The following is a 20,017-nucleotide window of genomic DNA, read 5'->3' on the forward strand; positions in this document are numbered from 1 at the left end:
GCCTGTGCTTCCAAGAAAGTCCTTCTCCAATTCACAGGGCAGAAGCAAGCCTCCCCTTGACCCTGCAGGATACGAGTTCATTGTCATTTTTCGCACCAGCCGCCTATTTTTTTTTTTTTTTTTTTTGAGACGGAGTCTTGCTCTGTAGCCCGGGCTGGAGTGCAGTGGCGGGATCTCAGCTCACTGCAAGCTCCGCCTCCCGGGTTTACGCCATTCTCCTGCCTCAGCCTCCCCAGTAGCTGGGACTACAGGCGCCTGCCACCTCACCCGGCTAGTTTTTTGTATTTTTAGTAGAGACGGGGTTTCACCATGTTAGCCAGGATGGTCTCCATCTCCTGACCTCATGATCAGCCCGTCTCGGCCTCCCAAAGTGCTGGGATTACAGGCTTGAGCCACCGCGCCCGGCCCAGCCGCCTTTTTATTGGATCTTGCCTACCTCCTTCTACCCACCTGAAACCTCCCTGAAATCCTCAAACACATGCTCAATGAAACTCACCATTTCTTTTTCTCTTGCTCCGTGGCCCAGGCTGGAGTGTAGTGGCATGATCTTAGCTCACTGCAACCTCCGCTTCCCAGGCCAAGTGACTTGCCTGCCTCAGCCTCCCGAGTAGCTGGGATTACAGGCACACACCACCACACCCAGCTAATTTTTGTGTTTTTAGTAGAGATGGGCTTTCAGCATGTTGGCCAGGCTGCTCTTCAACTCCTGACCTCCAATGATCTGCCGCCTCAGCCTCCCAAAGTGCTGGGATCACCATTTCTTTAGAGCAAATGTGATCTCACCTCTCGGATTCACTTAAGGTAGTGATTTCTCCAACCCTGCTGCACATCCCCTGACTCCACCTGGAGGACTTTGAGAACTAATTCCACCTGGGCCCCACCCAGGCCAGTGAAGCTGGCTCATCCATGCAAAAGGAAAAAACAGCAGAATCTCTCTTGGTTTCTTATCTCATCCTTTTAATATTTTTATTGGATATGAATATTTTATGATGCACATGACATTAGTACAAGCAGTCTACAAATAGAGCTCAATAGTCACACATATATTGGGGTGAGCACAAAACATTTTGACTAGAGGGGTGCAAGCAAGCAGGTTTGGAGAGCGCTAACATGAAGAGGTGACACGGGTCAGGTTCACAATTAATGATAAAATGGAGAAAAAGAGGGAGTATGGCAAACCATAGGCTGGGTCATGCCCCAACTCGCAGTGGGAAGATGCTATTTAGCTTGTTGCCATGCGAGGATGGGGCCCTAGGACTACTGGGTGTTCTGAGTTCTAAAGAAAATGCAGACCTTGGCTGGGCGCGGTGGCTCACGCCTGTAATCCCAACATTTTGGGAGGCCGAGGTGGGTGGATCACGAGGTGGAGATAGAGACCATCCTGGCCGACATGGTGAAACCCCATCTCTACTAAAAATACAAAAATTAGCTGGGCGTGGTGGCACGTGCCTGTAGCCCCAGCTACTCGCGAGGCTGAGTCAGGAGAATCACTTGAACCTGGGAGGCGGAGGCTGCAGTGAGCTGAGATCGTGCTACTGCACTCCAGCCTGGTGACAGAGTAAGACTCCGTCTCAAAAAAAAAAAAAAAAAAAAAAAAAAAAGAAAGAAAATGCAGACCTTTTAATTTTATGTGAAATCTCCCATTTTTAAAATATTGGCACCTAATGGAATATAACAAAAAATGAACATCATAGGGGCTAAAGAAAACACTGGGCTGGATGGCCGGAGGGTGCCCCATCTGTGACTTTTAAACGCCATGCCCTCCTGGTCTACGTTATTTCATTTAATCTCTGTGATGACCCTGTGAGACAGTGCTCCACTTCTCTTTTACCAATGTGGAAACCGAGGCTCAAAGACACCAGGGGATGAATCCAAGGTCTGAGAGACTCGAGTCTCAACACGATGAGACCCTGGCCGCTTTGCTTAACAAGGCATTCCTGTGTCTATTAACTGCATGGGAATAAGTGTAGGCCGTGAACCACTGCAATTCTGGTGGCAGGAAAGAGTTTATTCTCAGTGCACCTTCAACGGGCAAAAGCTCTTCAACTTCTCAACTACTACTGTGAACACCTACACGAGAGGGCAACAGGCTGGGGAGAGGGGGGCTAACTATTCTCACGATTTCTTGGGACATCATTGGGCGGGAGCCAGGTCGGAAAGGGAGAGATGGGTTAGCGGCATCACAAGACAAAACTGGCGGAGGGGTCAGAAAGAAAGATGAAAGCATCTACATCCAGGTCAGTTCACCCACACATAACAGTACTAGAATTTCCTGGATATTTGACTATGTGCTGGAAATTGTTCTAAGTCTGTAACTAGAATCATCTCACTTAATGTTCACCTTGGGAGTGGTGCCTTTCATGTATCCCCATTATACAGATGAGGAAACTGAGGCACGTTAATACCAAAGGACACAAAGCTAGTGGGAGTCTTAAAGCTCAGGTTTTAAACCCTACTCTCTCTTGTCTCTCTGAGTCTCCAATGTCATCAGGATGAGCCACTGAGGTTCTTCAAACCTCAGTTCCACCTGTTATTACATAAGAATGAGGGACTTACAGAAAAAATTATACTATGCTGGTGAAATCTGCGGAATAATGTAAATAGGGCTGTGTCTCTTTCAAGAGATCAGCGAAACTCCCTAAAGACAGGATATCAACTTTATTTTAATTGTTAACATCTCCTTCCTGTGCGCTGAGCATAGAACTCAAAGCTCAGGCTTTTACTTAGGTTCGTCTTAGAGAAAGGAGAGAGGCCAATCTTCAATGAGTCATTTCTCTTTTAGTTTCTTTGCCTTTGGGGATAGAGGCTACAGAAGAATGGAAATGAGAATTCCTGCTTTCAAACTTCTTATAGAAGCGTTGTCCAATAGGACTTTCTTCAATGATGAAAATGTTCCATATCTGTACCGTCCATACAGCAGTCACTAGTCACATGAGGCTATTAAGCACTTGAAATGTGGCCAGGGCAACTGAAGAGCTGCATTTTATATTAAAATTAAAACTGAATTTAAATTGAAGTAGCCACAGCTAGCTAGTGGCTACCATATTGGACAACACTTATGGGTGTGGTAAGACACTGGGATGTCTCTAAGTTCTGTCTTTCCCCAGAGGGCTGGGTCCACTCCAGAGTCTCTGAAAAAGCCTGGGAAAGAGGAAAGTAGGTTAGGCTTTGTCACATGCTGGGCTTGTTCCTGTCGCCTGCCCTGGACCTTGGGGGCTGAATGGCTCACATTTTTAAATCTGAACAATTTTTGGGGAAGAAGGTCCTGTTTAACACCAAATCAGACTATAACAGAGGGTCATTTTAAAACATTAAAAAATTCATGGGCACCATTTCCTAGCTGTTTTGGATTGGGACCCGGATGCTACAATCTAGGGGCCAAGAGAAGCCTCCGCTGCCCTTGCTTAAGCCCATGACAACACTGGAGGAGAAAAGCCGATCTCTTTTTCTCCTCTGCCTGTGACTTGTGCTCCTTCTAGGGTTTTGCTTCCAGAAGCTGACCTCTGAGTTCTGAAACGATGTCTGTGAGATCAAACGGCAGAGGCATCGAAACGTCATCCTTTTCCCAGTATGGCCGACATTCTGGCTTCTGATCAGCAGGTAAAGTCCGGGCAATTCGCGACTGGCACCTGGAAGAGTAACAATAGGAAATTAATCCATGGGAGGAAAGCCCCAGAAGACCTCAACCCACAGGAAGCTTGGAGCAACACCGGCCAATGCTCCAAAGACGGTCCTCTGGGGTGAAGGTCATGGCGATGACTGAATGAGGCCACAGGCGGAACGCAGGTGTTTCTAAGAAGGAAGGCTGTTCCTGATGGTCCGGGCTTCCTGTGCTTTGACTCCCAGATTTGTATCATCTCAGGTGGTTGCGTAGAAGCCAATCATCAGGGAAATTCAGTTACTCTGCCTTTAAAATGGTGAATTATTTTTTCATTATCTCAACTGTTATTTAAAGTGTGTGATTAAGCCATTATCAGATTTAAATGTTTGTGGGATTTCGATGTATTACTAGATTACTGGGAAAGATTAAATTGAATTTACGGCATTAAAACGTCCAAGAATAGATTAAACAATATTACAGGCCGGGATTGACTTTGGAGATCCTGGAGATTTACAAGTGTCCCAGCTTGCTGTGCTCAGAAAAAGGCACTCCAAGGAGACACCGATTTATAAGGATATATGCAAATAGAGGTTAATAATCATTTCCACTGATGAAGAGGTGGGAAAAACTTCCACAAAATTAAATTAAGAGGCTAGCAAGAGTTAGTCCCTAAGGAGAACACTTAAATCACGGTTTTTATTGAATGGATTATTCATCAATAGTAGAGAAATTAATTATCATATGAAGCTAAATTATAGCCTCACAGGAAAAAAATTGGGGCGACGTTCTCACACCTTGGCAGGCATCTATCTCTCAGAGAGATCGGCTTATTTAAAAGTGACCTGGGAAAACTCAGTGGCTTCAGCTTTATTTATCTGCAAAATGAGGATCAGAGAGAAGGAAACAGATTGCAATAAGGAATGAACGATTTCTCGACTCTCCTGGAGTACGTGGCAGTGAAAATGTGTGGACCAAAACCAGACACTATGAGGACATTTGGGACATTGCACACGTGCCTCCCTCCACCCCCGCCTTCTCTGCATTTTTGTCTAAATCAACTAAAAAGTCATGCTCACTATTTGTCTTCTGACTGTGTAGGACTGACTATGAAGAGATCAAAGAATGGAATATCCTGGCCCCATTTCCAAGCCTGATGGTAGAGAGGGTTCCTAACTGAAAGACATTTTCTTCTCTGGGGAATTATTAATGGTGAGGGGATCCCCCCGGGAAAACATACTTCAACTTTACACCTATTTTCGCGTGTGGTTAATTGCTACACCGGCATCCTATGCACTCAATCCGTCGTACATTACACATAACATTCTAATATATCTTCGGCTCTCTGCATCAGGCCCTGATAATAGCGTCTGTTAACATGCACTAAGTACTATTATGTAGCACATCACTTCATAAATAATAAGATTAGCTGACCCCGGGGCCTCAAGAAGAGTAATGTGTTTAAATGTTCTCATTATTTATTTAAAACAAGAATTAAAGCAACAGAAGCTGCTTTTGACAATCCTCTTAGCATAAATATTAAACTGTTTGCACTGATAAGCTACACACTGCACCGAAGAACAGAAGGTGCGTTCTGCAGACTACTTAATCATAGGTGTTTGAGACCATGCCGCTTGCTGTCATGGTTCTGAGGGTGCATCTCTGTAGTTCTAGAGACAGTCTCTAAACCACTTGAAAGGGATGTGGGGGAAATTAATATTCAAGGAAAGCTGCGACTAATTACAAAGGAACTCTGCAAAGCTTTTAAAATTGTGCTTTCTCTCTGTCTCAGAATCCTGGAGTAATGCTCAATTTACTGGGTAGGGAAAGTTATTCCAAATGGAGCGTTTCAATCTCACAGTGGATAAATTATCCATGCACACATTATCCTGGCTGGCAGATTAAAGGGCTATGATAAGTGTCGATCCACCTAGAATATCATAAGGCTTGTAGAAAGTCAATAGAGATGCTTTTTCACCTGTCAAATGGGTTTTGCCTCCGTACTTTGTGAAAGTATTAAACACATTGAAGCCTGCTGCAGAGGTTTGCTTGTGCTGTGTTGTACAAGTTTCCCAATACCGATGGCTTTTCTTTTGGGCAAAGCTGTTGCAGTTTTCTGCTGCTGTTCTTCTCATCAAAGGACTGGCTGGGGCCAGGCATGGTGGCTCATACCTGTAATCCCTTGCATCCTGGTAGGCCAAGGCAGGCAGATCACTTCCAAGAGTTTAAGATCAGCCTGGGCAACATGGCGAAACCCTGTCCCTACTAAAAAATACAAAAATTAGCTGGGCACGGTGATGCCCACCTGTAATCCCAGTTACTCAGGAGGCTGAGGCATGAGAATCACTTGAACCCAGGAGGTGGAGGTTGCAGTGAGCCAATATTGTGCTACTGCACCCCAGCCTGGGCAACAGAGCAAGGCTCTGTTTCCAAAAAAAAAAAGTAAAGAAAGAAAAAAAGACTGGCTGGTATGGGAAGTGGCTCCTTTGCATTCAAGCTCTGACAGACAAGCTGTACACAGTCACTGCATCCATCTGGGTCAGGAGTAGAACCCTTTGTTGGGTTTCTTCAGAGCCTTCATTCAGAAATTTCAAGATTGCTTTAAAATTTTTTCTTTAGTGTCCAGTGTTCCTTGCCAATTTCCAACTGATAGTAATAGGGGCCAGGAAAGGGCTCGTTATGGGAGGTGATGTATTACCCATGAAAAAGGACAGCCATCCCTAACTCAAATGATACTGTGTGATTTAGCATCATCCCAGCCTACAGAACTGATAAAGAGAAGGCTGGGAATTACTTGAAGGCACCCCTGTCCCCCTTTAGGGTTTCATTTCTTTTGCTCGGGTCACTCATTCTTCCTTCTTGGATCTCAATTTCCAAAGATGGGAAGCAGGGAGACTGCAGCATGGTGGTAAAGAGTGTGTTCTCCGGATTGCCGGAGTTGCTGCTCTCCAGGGGCATGACATCTTGGGCAGGTTTTGTTACCTCGCTGAGCCTCAGTCTGCCAAGTGGTGATAGCAATAATAGTATCTTACGGGGTTGATGTGAAGATTACATGAATTATATGCAGAAAGTGCTTAGAACATTTCCCGGCACATAGCAAGCGCCCAATACCCATTAAATAATATTATCACTATGGTTACTTCTACCCCAGGTACCAGTGGCAGATGAGAAATGCCAATGAGAGAGCTGCCTATTATACTTGCGCTCTCTCCTTCCTTCATACTAACTGGGTGCGGAGCCTCTAGACGGACTCCTAGGGGAAGCTCTGGGGATACAGGACCAGCTCTTTCTGGCTTGAATCAAATTGCACCTAAGGCTGGATCCTATCACATTGTGACATCCCAAGACCCTGAGGCTTATGTATTCAAGCTGCTACAACTTTCCAGTGTCAGGCTAAAATGTTCAGATTCAGAAGGGATCAACAGTTGTTCCTGAAGACCTAGGATTGATAAAAGGCACTGGCGTCTGGCCTTCTAAGTGGTGGTTGTTCCAGATTGATTTTTGCATTTACAGGAAATAAAGTTGGATTGTTTCTTAGCACATAACACTCTATAGTCTCTTATAAAATAACGGGGCCCCAAGTTGTCTTATGAAATGGGTGAGGAATACTGATGGTGATGGAAATTTGTTGTCCTGTATTTACTCCCACCGTTCCCACCAACAGGATTCTAATTTTCCCGTGGGGTACCTGTTCCTTCCCTATCCTTCATGACTTGATGTGGGTGGGACTAGCTCCACCACTATAGCCAGAGGAGAGCCTTGATTGGCTTCAGCTACGTCAGTACATCATGCTCTCCTAGCCACAGGGAGTGGTTTAAGAGGAGGCATATGACCCAATATGGGGCAAAATCAAGAGACTAAATCAGAGGACTGGTATGGGAGCTAAAGGAAAAGATTTTCTCCTCTCCTGGCCTATGAACAATTAGGATGTGTGATGTGGAACTGCCATCAACGTTTTGCTGCTATCCAGCATGGGGTGGATCCTGGACCATGCTGTTTGAGTATCTGGGTCATGCTTCACTTAGATGTTTCAGTTTCATGAGACTTTATTGTCTGAGTTAGGTTTTTCTGTAAAGAATCCTAGCTGATATGCTGGCCATGCTTCCTTTCTCTCAGTTATTTCCTGCCTTTTACAACATCCATTGCCTTTGCCAAGTGGATTCAGGTAGTCTCTCTAAACTGAGATGTGGCTGATACAGTGTAGTGTGTGCAGAGAATACCTGGGTGTGAACCCACGAAAACACTGACATTTGGTTTTGGTTTCAAATAGTATTTCTATTTGGGACAGATTTCTGCCCAGAAAACAACAGAATGCTGGTCCATCCACACTGGCCTTTGCATGAAAATAAGCCAGTTTTCAGGACTAAAGCTGGATAATGTTGCTAAAGAAAGTTAACAAGATTCCCTTCTCGGTGTCATTCCCAAGTCCTACTGAACCCAGCTAAACAATAAAAAAGTTACAATTTCCCCTTTCAGTCCTGTCCTCTCTAATCCTATCCTAAGGAAAAATCCCATTTTTAAAAATGTTTGTTGGGTTAGCAAATCAACTTGGATCTATTCAGAAAATACTGTCCCTTTCAGGAAGCAGTTCAAGGAGAGCAAAGGAAAATAATACATATATACACATAAAATATTGTATACATATGCTTTATATGTACACCTATTATTTTATATATAAGTATTTCAAATATAATATCATAAAATTTTATATATACATATTTATACAATATACTTTATTATATATTATATATAATATGTAATGTGAATTTATAATATGAATTTAGGAGGAAGAGAGATAACGTATATACATAATATAGTATGTACATGTACTTTTAATATATTATATATTATGCTATATTTATATACAATATATTTATTATATTACATATAATTATAGATGACATACATAAGTAATTACATATAATATTGTATATATAAGTAATTATATATTTATTAAAATATACAATTATATGTATTTATTATTATACAATTATATATTTTATATATGTATTACATAATTATTATATCATTATATATAATATGATATATTAGATATAATTATATATTTTTATATTTATTACATAATTATTATATTATTATATATTATTATATTATATTTATTACATTATAATTATATTATATTATATATTATAATTATATTAATTATAAAAATATATTATATTATATTTATTATATATTTTTATATTTATTACATAATTATTATATATAGTAATATATTACTTTATTATATATATTATATATTATAATTATTATATTAATTATTAATTATTAATTAATAAGTATTAATAATAATTAATTAATAATTAATAATAATTAATTATTATATTACTATATATTATTATATTATATATAGTATATAAAATTATTATATTACTATATATAATATAGTAATATAATTATGTAATAAATATAAAAATATATAATTATATCTAATATATCATATATAAAATAATTATATAATAAATACATATAACTATATACAATATATAGTATATTACATATTATATGTGTATATAAAGTATATATATAATACATATATATTATTTTGACTCAAAGCACTGTATAAACCACCTCTTAAAACTCTCAGCTCCTTAGGAGTGGTTCTCCCTGAATGACCTAGTGACGTAACAGGAAGCAGCCGAAAGGTGTCACACTGGCTGACTGCCAGCAGATTGTCCAGAAGTCCCCCCGACCAAGGTGTAACTCATGAAGGGCTTCACTGCCCGCTGATTTCCCCCAGGGCTGCACTTACATTTAGATGATCGGGATTGCAGCTACATTAGTGAACACTGGTCACCATGCTAAAATTAACCACTTTAGCTAAAGTGTGTGTTAATTATGGGTATGCAAGCAGTCAATAAAAGGTTAATGCAAAAGTCAAAGGATAAATTTCTTCCCTTATTGCATCACTTCACAGACTAAATGACTAACATTATACTTTGTGTTTTTAATCAATAGGTTTTACAGTAATGTGCTGGCCATTGATTTTAAGAAAACATACACAGTCTTCTTCCTTGTCCCTAAATTTTGCAACAAATAAAGGAGGACAGGTAACATTTCCACTACTCTTGATGAAATGATACAGAAAGATTTCAGGAGAAATGGTTTCTGCTGAAAGATTCATCAGAATAAGCAAGTGTAACACACACACACACACACACACACACACACAGACTAGAACTTGATGGAGAAATATTAGCAAGCATGGGCCACTGAAAAGAAATGAACAGAAATGAACTCGTAAGAGGGAATTCTTCAATGGGAAAGAGGAGAACAACTCCTAATAAAAATAACAGTTGTATTTTGTACAGTTTAAATGTCCCAAATAATGTCGATCCACAGTGCTGCTTCTTACTTTCCTAACAACCTAGGAGAGATGGCAGGGGTAGGTATTTGGATCCCCAGTTTGAGTGAGGGCTGCCTTAACTCAAGGTTTGATGGAATGGTGCGCAGGGGAGCCAGGGAGGGTCAGACCCCTGGACATCTGGCTGGCTGCCCTTGTCACTCCGTTCCATCTTTTTCATGGATTTCCATTTGGACTAAAATGGATCCTGTCCATTGACTAGTCAGCTATTCTTGTCAAATTTAGATATTTAGTACATTCCAAATCATTTCAGAGGGAAGAAGCAAATGTTGTTTTTACCTCCAGTTTCTAGAAGGACTATTATTATGTCAGATGACTGATAAAACCTAGTTTTCTTTTTTTCATTCTTTTGATGGTGAGGCTCTTACAGCGTAAGTATCTACAGTCTATAGAAATAAAAGATACATGTTCAGCTTCTGAGGGCATAAACTATCTCTAATTATTAATATATTCCCTGGGTGACCTTGAGAAAAATATCTCAGCCTCTTAGTTTCCTCAACTATTACACTGAAGTTAATGCTTCTCTGCTTTACTGGGTTATGTGAAGATAAAATCAAATAACATATATAAAAGCACTGTAAAATATGTAAAGTACCATATAAATGTATAATTATGCCTCAATATCCCTTTTCTTATGTGATACAAGTTCTATTTTTAAAACCTAGCTGATCACGCAACATTGGCCAGAGGGCTTGTAACGCTCGCAAATAAAAATGAAAGAAATCACACTTCTAAAGAATAGAGCAGTTTAAACAGACAGCTTCATCAGAAAATACCCAATGTTTAAAAGTCTCCTCTTCTTTAAGTCAGTGTTTTTTCTGGAATTTGAATTTAAGGAGTTGACAGTCACTTGGCCTAACGCTGAGTAGGAGTCTGTTTGAGGGCATCAGCTACGTGATAACGCATTCTCCTAATGCACCATAGCATAAGCCAATACCAAGGCTTAAGAGGCCCCAGGAGCCAGGCGCAGTGCTTCACACCTGTAATCCCAGCACTTTGGGAGGCTGAGGTGGCCGGATCACGAGGTCAGGAGGTCAAGACCAGCCTGAACAACATGGTGAAACCCCGTCTCTACTAAAAATACAAAAATTAGCCAGGCGTGGTGGTGCGTGCCTGTAATCCCAGCTACTCAGGAGGCTGAGGCAGGAGAATCGCTTGAACCCGGGAGGCAGAGGTTGCAGCAAGCCGAGACCACGCCACTGCACTCCAGCCTAGGTAACAGAGCGAAACTCCATCAAGAAAACAAAAAACCAAAACCAAAACAAAACAAAACAAAAAACCAGGCCTCAGGTAGAAAACACTGGTGTTACATCAAATCCACATGAACCTGCAAAACCCACCTGCCAGGATCCGCATGAAAAAAGCAGGAAATAATGATGTCATAGGGCAACAATCCTCTCAATGGCCTTACGCTTTAAAGGGAGCGTGAGACCAATATGGGACCTTAATGTCCTCTGTTCAATTCAGTATCTTGAGGGTTCATTTCACTCTAATGTGTATTTGTGTGGCAACCGTCTTGCCATACAGAGTGATTCAGGGTTTAAAGATAAGTATTTTTCCTATTAACATGGTATCTAAATCCCTGCCAGTACCTGATGTACAAATTGAAGGGATTTCCATGTATAATTCTCACCTCTACAATGCCTACCTTAAGTGCTACATTTAAAATTTAACCTCAAAGAAGAAGCCACTCCATTGCACTGTTTTTCATAGTCTCACTGTGTTTTGCTCCAAATAATCTGTTACAGTGAGTGGTGACAAAACTATGCAGTCTAGTTTATAATAATCTTTCCCCTGACACTCTAAATCCTCTGAAAAGAGAAGAACAAGTTAATGAATTTGTAATGTGTCTTCTTGGACTTTTGTCACTATCATGGCACTGTGGACAACTTTACAAGTAAACGGCCACCCAGTCATACTTACAGCTATCATAACGGTCTACTCGGACAAAGGTGGCTTATCAAGTCAGCATGTCAAATAACTCAGTTTACCTATTGCAGAACCACTAAACCAAACCAATTCCTAAATGAGTTTTCACAAAAGACACGTTCGCTTTTTCTTTGAAAGGCTTTTAACCTCTTGCCTCTGTTCCCCATGTTAAAGTTTCCAGATGAGTAAAGTCAACACACATCAGAGAGTGAGGAAAATCCAGACTTTTCCCCAGGGGTCAGCTTTCTCCCCCGCCCCCGGGTCAATACACCTTTTTAGTAGTTAGTGTTCTTCAACCATGACCACTTGAGAAGCTGGGTTTGGCTTAACTTCTAGTTGTATATACATCTACTTTTTGGCCTCACGCTTCTGGGAAGAGGTGAGAAGTCCAATACAAGACAGGCTGTTTAGGTGCTTTAAAAACGCTTTGACTGCCAAATATACCCAAAGCGCTTTTGAACACCAAGATAACGCCATTCAGCCACATAAATAACCATCCATTTTTCAAGAACTCTTTCTTTCTTTCTTTTTTCGAGACAGGGTCTCACTCTGTCGCCCAGTCATAGCTCACTGAAGCCTCCAACTCCCGGGCTCCAGTGATCCTCAGCCTCCCGAGTAGGTGGGAATACAGGCACGCATCACCACATCTGGCTATTTTTGTTTTTGTCTTTTGTAGAGATGGGGTCTCCCTTTGTTGCACAGGTTGGTCTCAAACTCCTGGGCTCAAGTGATCCTCCTGCCTTGGCCTCTCAAAGTGTCGAGAATATGGGAAAGAGCCACCATGCACAGGCAAGAAATCTTTCTTCCATTTAGCACAGAGCCTGGATCTTGGCCAATCAGTATAATTAGAGTCCCTCCTGTGGGTCTGTGCCGTCCTGCTGCCTTGGAGAAGGGGACAGTGCGGGCAGTGCCCAGCTGCTGTCAATGGCTTATGTTCTCCACATTTGTTTGGAGCTCAAAAGGCATCTTCTATATAAACAATGGTTTTCACAGTTCCAAATTCTTTTCCTCAGTGCCTACATGACCTACAGTTTGTCTGAAATGTAATATTAATAATACTATATAGTGCAATAGCCATGAACAATCAGGGCTTTTTGTTTGTTTTGAGATGGGGTCTCACTATGTTGCCCAGGCTGGTCTAGAATTCCTGGACTCAAGTGATCCTCCTTCCTCAGCCTCTTATGTAGCTGAGATTACAGGCATGCAAAACAGTGCCCAGCTTATTGTTCTTTTTCATGAGACAGAACATTTAGAGTTCCAACTTGGGATTCCAAGAAGAGATTTGTTCTGGTAAAGGTTTCCCATCATCCTGGCCATGGAACCAGAGTGTCTCACTGTAAATCATGGTTAAGAGCTCCCCTGCTTTTGCTGTGATTGCTTTTGGTGTCTTTGTCATGAAATTTCTGTCCATTCCTATGTTCAGGATGGTATTGCCTAGTTTGTCTTCCAGGGTTTCAAAAGCAAAAGTTGACAAGTAGGATCCAATTAAACTTAAAAGCTTCTGCACAGCAAAAGAAACTATAAACAGAGTAAATAGATGACCTGCAGAATGGGAGAAAATATTTGCAAATTATGCATCTGAGAAAGGTCTAATATCCAGCATCTATAAGGAACATAAACAAATGTACAAGAGAAAACCCCATTAAAAAGTAGGCAAAGAACATGAACAGGCACTTTTCAAAAAAAAAAAAAAAAAAAGCATACATGTGGCCAACTAGCATATGAAAAAAAAAGCTCAATAGCCCTGATTATTAGAGAAGTGCAAATCAAAACCACAGTGAGATACCATCTCACACCAGTCAGAATGGCTATTATTAAAAGTAAAAAAATAACAGATGCTGACAAGTCTGGGGAGAAAAGGGAACACTTATACACTGTTGGTGGAAGCCTAATTCAGTTCAGCCATTGTGGAAAGCAGTATGGCAATTCCTGAAAGAGCTAAAAGCAGAACTAATATTCAACCCAGCAATCCCATTACTAGGTATACACTCAGAGGAATATAAATCTTTCTGCCATAAAGACACATGCAAGCAAATGTTCACCGCAGCACTATTCACAATAGCAAAGACATGGAATCAACCTAAATGCCCATCAATGAAAGATTAAATAAAGAAAATATATACACCATGGAATACAATACAGCCATAAAAAAAAAACAAGATCCACATATACACCATGGAATACAATGCAGCCACAACAAACAACAAGATCATATCTTCTGTGGGAACATGGATGGAGCTGGAGGCTATTTTCCTTAGCAAACTAACCCAGGAACAAATACTGCATGTTCTCACTTATAAGTGGGAGTTAAATGATAAGAACCTATGAACACAAAGAAGGAGACAAGAGACACTGGGGTCTACTTGAGCAGGGAGGGTGAGAGGAGTGGCGGCAGCAGAAAAGATAACTATTGGGTACTGGGCTTAATAACCGGGTGATGAAATAATCTGTACCTCAGACTCCCGTGACACATGTTTACCTATGTAACAAACCTCTACACATACCCCCAAACCTAAAATAAAAGTGAAAAAGAAAAAAGAAAAAAAAAAAACCAAAAACCCAGCTCCTCTGGCCTATGGTAAAGGCTCTATGAAAGAAAAGAGGACCCTGGGTGAGGGGTAAAAGTGCTCAGATCGCACCTCCAGGAGGTCAGAAGATGAGGAGGTAAGGGATGCAAGAGCCCCTTGCTGGTTTGGAAGTCAGGGCCACTTTCTGGTAATGAAATAGCTCAAAGGCATCTCCACTGTTTCTTCAGGGGTCCAGAGGAGTGCCCTGCCTCTTCCCTTCTACTGCTAGCATGTGCAGTCTCCACCAGGGCACCTCCCAGCCATGTGATGAGCCTGTGTGATCCTCACAGCACTGTTTTTCTCCTGTCCCTCTCAAAACCACCCCTGTAGGTTTATCAGAGACTTCTGTTGACATGGGAGAGATTATAAAGACATTCGACCTCATGCCAATGCTCTTTCGATGACATCTCCTCTCACACCAAAGGGATAATAAGAATACTAATAAAAACCTTTAAAAGAGCCAATAAGGCTTGGCACAGTGGCTCACGCCTGTTATCCCAGCACTTTGGGAAGCCGAGGCAGGCAGATGGTTTGAGCTCAGGAGTTCAAGACCAGCCTGGGAAACACAGCGAAACTCCATCTCTACAAAAAATTTAAAAAGACTATTCAGGCATGGTGGCGGGCACCTGCAGTCCTAGCTAGTTGGGAGGCTGAGGTGGGAGGATCACTTGAGCCTGGGAAGCTGGGAGGTTGAGGGTACAGTGAGCCGTGATTGTGCCACTGCACTCCAGCCTAGGTGGCAGAGCAAGACCCTGTCTCAAACAAACAAACAAACAAACAAAAAACCCATAATAATGAAGACGAGTGCTAGGCATTCTATTCATCTTCTATTAAAATGTTTGTCCTCAAAATTGAAACTGAGGCCCAGAAGATTAACAAACCCATCCAAGATTTCACAGCCAAACAAAGGATAGGGTCAGGATGTGAAGCCAAAATTGTCTGACTCCAAATCTTTTTGCATTCTTCCAAAATCCAGACATCATGAGAATCATTTTGGACCCCTGTTAGAAACTGAGTTTCCTAATGGAACCTGGTCCTAAGTCAGACTTTCCAGATGAGCATCCTGGGAATCTTCACTTTCACAGGTGACTCTTAAGATCAGGCCAGTTGGTGAAAACACTGCACTGTGTTAACCTGCCACAAAGGACCACAAAGATGCTCAAAGTGGGCTGCGGTGGCAGGGACATATGTGTGCCTTTGGGTCCAGAAAGAACTAACATTCAATTCAGCTCCATTTCAGAGGAAACCAGACTCAGGGTCAGCTCCTGCAGAGCGGCCACTTGGCTCCCCAGGCAGGCAGCTGGTGACTTCCCAGGGTCTGGCACATGAAATAGGTCTCCTGAAGTCCTCCCCCTACTTCAGGGACTGTGGCAGGCCCTTGGAACCACTTAGTATGTGAGACTGCTTGGCCCACCACTAGGGTGTAAACCCAGGAGGTAGAGGGCTGAGAATAATTTTATCCCCAGGTTCATTTGTGGGCTTGTCAGTTACATAATGATAGTGATGAATGGGCTACCTTGACAGCCGAACATTTAGGAGCTGCTGACCTTTGATCTCTGGTCACACGATAGGGTCACCCGAAACTTGCATGACTTCTACCTGCCCAAGGGTAACAATATAAAGGTCAAATGGGCTGGACGATTATATGTATCAAGTCGGAGGCCGCTTGGTTGGACGCTTTAAGAGAGGCCGGGTTGGGTTCCCCAGCACACAATGCTATGGAACCACTGCAGAAATGTGCTCAACAAAAGATATACAATTTCAAAGCAGTCTAGAGTAACTTTCCTTGCAAGGGAATAGAATGAACTCATTATTTTTAAAGGGCAACAATGAAAACAAACACTTTGGAAGAAAAAATATTCTGCTAGTGACTCAGCCATTGGGAGGGAAGGCATATAGGTGCATGACTTAATGAATGATAATCATGCTATACCTATGACATGGCAGCAGGTCCAATTTGATGCAATTACTGGAACAAAATCCCCACCGGGTAGTATCAAGCCCTCCTTTCAGCCACAGAATACGTTCTCTCCACTGTCCTCTGTCACCACAGAACCCCGCAAAGGACCATGATGGACAAAAGATAACCCTTTCCAAATCTCAGGACTTCCTGTTGCTTGAAATTTAAGTAAAGTTTGCATGGGACAGTCTCAAACTTCAGAAAGATTCCAGAATAACTTCTGATTAGAAATCCAAGGTGGCTGTGATTTTTAAATGCACTACAACATTTTAAAAGAACATTTCTTCTTGCAAATTGGAAGACGGTGCTTTTTGACTATCTGATTCAATTCCATTTACTCAGAATCAACTTGATTCTGCGTAAATAACAGCAGTCATGTAAGTAACAAATACAGTTAGGAAAATAAAAGCTAAAAAGGAAAAGTCATTGATTTCCAGAATCTAGAAACTTCACAATCTGCGGGAAGTGGCAGACATTACAGAAAAATCTGATTTACACAAAGAGCCTGTTTTTCTACAAAGGATTTTCCCCTGCAAAGTCAAAGACCGACAGACAGACTGCCAGTGAGTATAATCCACTCATACTCCTGAGAGATAAGCAAAGCAAGGGACAATGGCTTACAGAATAAAAGGCCAGCTGTTCTGATTTTGGAATGCTCATTTGAGTTGTAAGCTGTGAAATAAATTTGAGTTGATGGCTCCTCCATCTGCTCACCTGTCAGTCTCCTTCCACTGTGCTGCTGTTTTTAGAAATACTTCCGTGTAAGCTGCTAAATTGGTTTTTGGATGCGGAGAAACACCTCACAAGTTCATTTTAACCTTATTCGGAACATGAGCTTCCTGAGCCCTTCTGGATTTGTCTTCTTTAGAAATATTCGCTAACAGGTCACTTAGGGTAGGGAACTCAGTGGCATCCAATACCAACCGTGTGACACAGTTCAAATTCAGGATTAGGGAGAAAATGGTGGATCAAAAGAAAAATGCTAATTTATAAAGGTCATATCAGTCTTCTGATGAATTTATGCTTTGCACTGATTTAAAAGCTGAGTCAAAGTCAAAATTCTTATAGTGGTCCACAAGGCCCTCCATGATGGACCCTTTCCTACCCCTGATTCTCTGCCCTCTCCTCGCACTCATCCCATTGTTCACTGTGCTCCAGTCAGACCGGCTTATTTGCTCACCCTGAAGAGGCCAAGAGTAGTCTCAGGGTATTAGAACCTGCTGCTCCTTCTCCCTTGAACACTCTTCTCCTAAAATATCCACATGGCTTCCTCCCCCTACCCCTTCAGACCACTCCTTAATACAATCAGGGAGATCTTCCTTGACTGCCTTACTCAGGACAGCAAACATCACCCCTCCCTGTCCCCCAACTCTAGCACTCCCCATCTTTCTTCACTGTCCTATTTTTCTCTGTAGCACTTGACACCATTTGTGTGTGTGTGTCTGTGTGTGCACACGCGTGTGAGCTAAGCTCTCTGAAGGCAGGGATTTCTGTCTGTTTTGCTCACTGCTCTATCCTCAAAGGCTAGAGCAGAGTTTGACACATGGTAGCAGCAATAAACACTGTGGAATGCACAAGTGATTGAAAGCATCTTGCATCTGAATTGTACCTCCTTAACAGGGAGCTGATTTCCCTGCTACACAGCACTTTAATAACAATGATAAGCCAAAGTAATAGCTGGGCACGTAAAAGTAATAGTACCCTGTAGTACCAGCTACTTGGGAGGCGGAGGCAGGAGGATCACTTGAGCTCGGAAGGTCGAGGTTGCAGTGGGCAGTAATCACGCCACTGCACTCCAGCCTGGGCAATAGAGACAGACCCTGTCTCAAAAAAAAAAAAAAAAAAAAAAAAAAAAGAGAGAGAGAGAGAAAGCTAACAATATAACAAACCAAATGGTATATAGTAGGGAGAACACTGATCTGTGAGTTAAAGACCCAGTTCTGACACTACTTTACCCTGTGATCTTGGGCAAAACTGTGACTTTCTGGCCATCATTACTTAGATTTGTACAATGAGGGCTTGAGTTAGACAATCCCTATAGGTCTTCTCATCTCTAAAAAACTGTAGGTATATATACATAAACATTATGGCTTACATCCATATGCATTATCCCATATGATCCTCGCTACTAGGGCAGCAAAGAAAGGTGTAATCCCAGTTTTGAAAATGAGGCCACAGCTAGTGCCAAGGCCTCAACACATGAGTCCATCTTGGGGCCTCCAGCCCTAGGACAACACAGCTGACACCACTTGGAGCAGTGACAATCATCTGTTGTGGACTAAATATCTGTGTCCTCCTAAAATTCATATCTTAAACTCCTAGCCTCCAGTGTGAGGGTATCGGCCTTTTGGAGGTATTTTGGTCACGAGGGTGGCACCCTCATGAAAGGGATTAGTGCCCTTAAGTGAAAGTGTTGTTCCAGGTCACACGACCACATAAATAATAAGTCACATTAACTGGGGCTGAAACTTAGGTCATTCACTAGTCCAACACTTTTCAACTCAACTGAACTTGGTAAAATTGGAATGACTACCACTCACTCTTAAGCTCTGATTCAAAAGCTGTTTTTGCAGGCAAGTTCTAATCCTCTGAGCGATATGTGTCATTGACTCCAGTACTTCCTGGGCATTATTTCACTCTAGCCAAAGAACCCATGGAGTCTTTAAGCTGCCGCTTCATTCCAAGGTTACAGATAATAAACTGCTTCATTTGCCTACGGATGTTTTATGACAGGAGCACAGTTATATGTTGGTGCAGCTGTTTTGTAGAAAGGGAGGAAGTCCAGGCCACTGCAGCCTCGGGACTGTCGTGTTAACAAGCCCCTGAACTCCAAAGATGTCATAGTGTCCTGGTCTTAAATCCAAAGCAAGTCTGCATTTTATACACCTAGGAAATGAATGACACTCTTTCTACAGCTAATATTTGGAAACTAACATTGCTTTGTCTCACATAAATATCTACGCCACTGGGTCAGTGATCAAGAAGATGCTTGCTAAGTGTCTACTGAAGCCAGGATTTGGGCAGAAGGACTTCTGTGACTTTCGTGCTTTTAGTATCCATTCATTCAACAAATATTTACTAGGTGTCAGGATCTAGAGATCCAGTGGAGAACTACACCAAGTCCTAGGTTTTGTGGCGCTTACATTCTAGCAGGAAAGTCAGGTAATAAACACAGGTATCGGTTATAAACTGCATTCAGCCGCTAGCAAGTGGGACTGGAAATAACAGTGGTCAAAGTAGACGGGACCTTATTTTTATTTCACATTAAAGAAGTCTAAGGAGCATCACTCAGAAGCAGACCATGGACATCTGAGACCCAGACTGTTCCATCCACCTTTCTGCTCTGTCATCCTTAGCACATAGCTGCCATCCCTGAAGTCACCTATGGGGCCAGGACTCTCCAGCCACCATATCTGAGTCCCAGGCAGGGGGCAGCAGAAAAAAAAAGAGGGCTAAAATTTCCCTTTACCTCCTCTTTGAAAGGAAGACACGTAACCTCTGGATCTCACTGATTAGAACTTAAGTCACTGGGAAGTGTGAGATTTTAGCTGGACATTGCTCCCTTTCCCTGTCAAAAC

The 20,017-nt window shown here is 42.0% G+C and overlaps 1 protein-coding gene across 1 annotated transcript in view; it reads right to left on the minus strand.

Annotated features, from left to right (window-relative positions):
- Window positions 1-940: 940 nt before the first annotated feature.
- Window positions 941-20,017, minus strand: part of FTO (FTO alpha-ketoglutarate dependent dioxygenase) — a 674,514-nt gene continuing 655,437 nt past the window's right edge. Inside the window, exons 10-11 of the mRNA XM_050774894.1 lie at window positions 3,502-3,629; window positions 941-3,141 (exon numbers count right to left, since the gene is read on the minus strand). Coding sequence (XP_050630851.1) covers window positions 3,038-3,141; window positions 3,502-3,629 — 232 coding nt within the window. The 3' untranslated portion in view covers window positions 941-3,037. The remainder of the gene's footprint in view (window positions 3,142-3,501; window positions 3,630-20,017) is intronic.

The sequence above is a fragment of the Macaca thibetana genome, chromosome 20, assembly GCF_024542745.1.
Source record: "Macaca thibetana thibetana isolate TM-01 chromosome 20, ASM2454274v1, whole genome shotgun sequence".
NCBI classification, from domain to species: Eukaryota; Metazoa; Chordata; class Mammalia; order Primates; family Cercopithecidae; genus Macaca; species Macaca thibetana.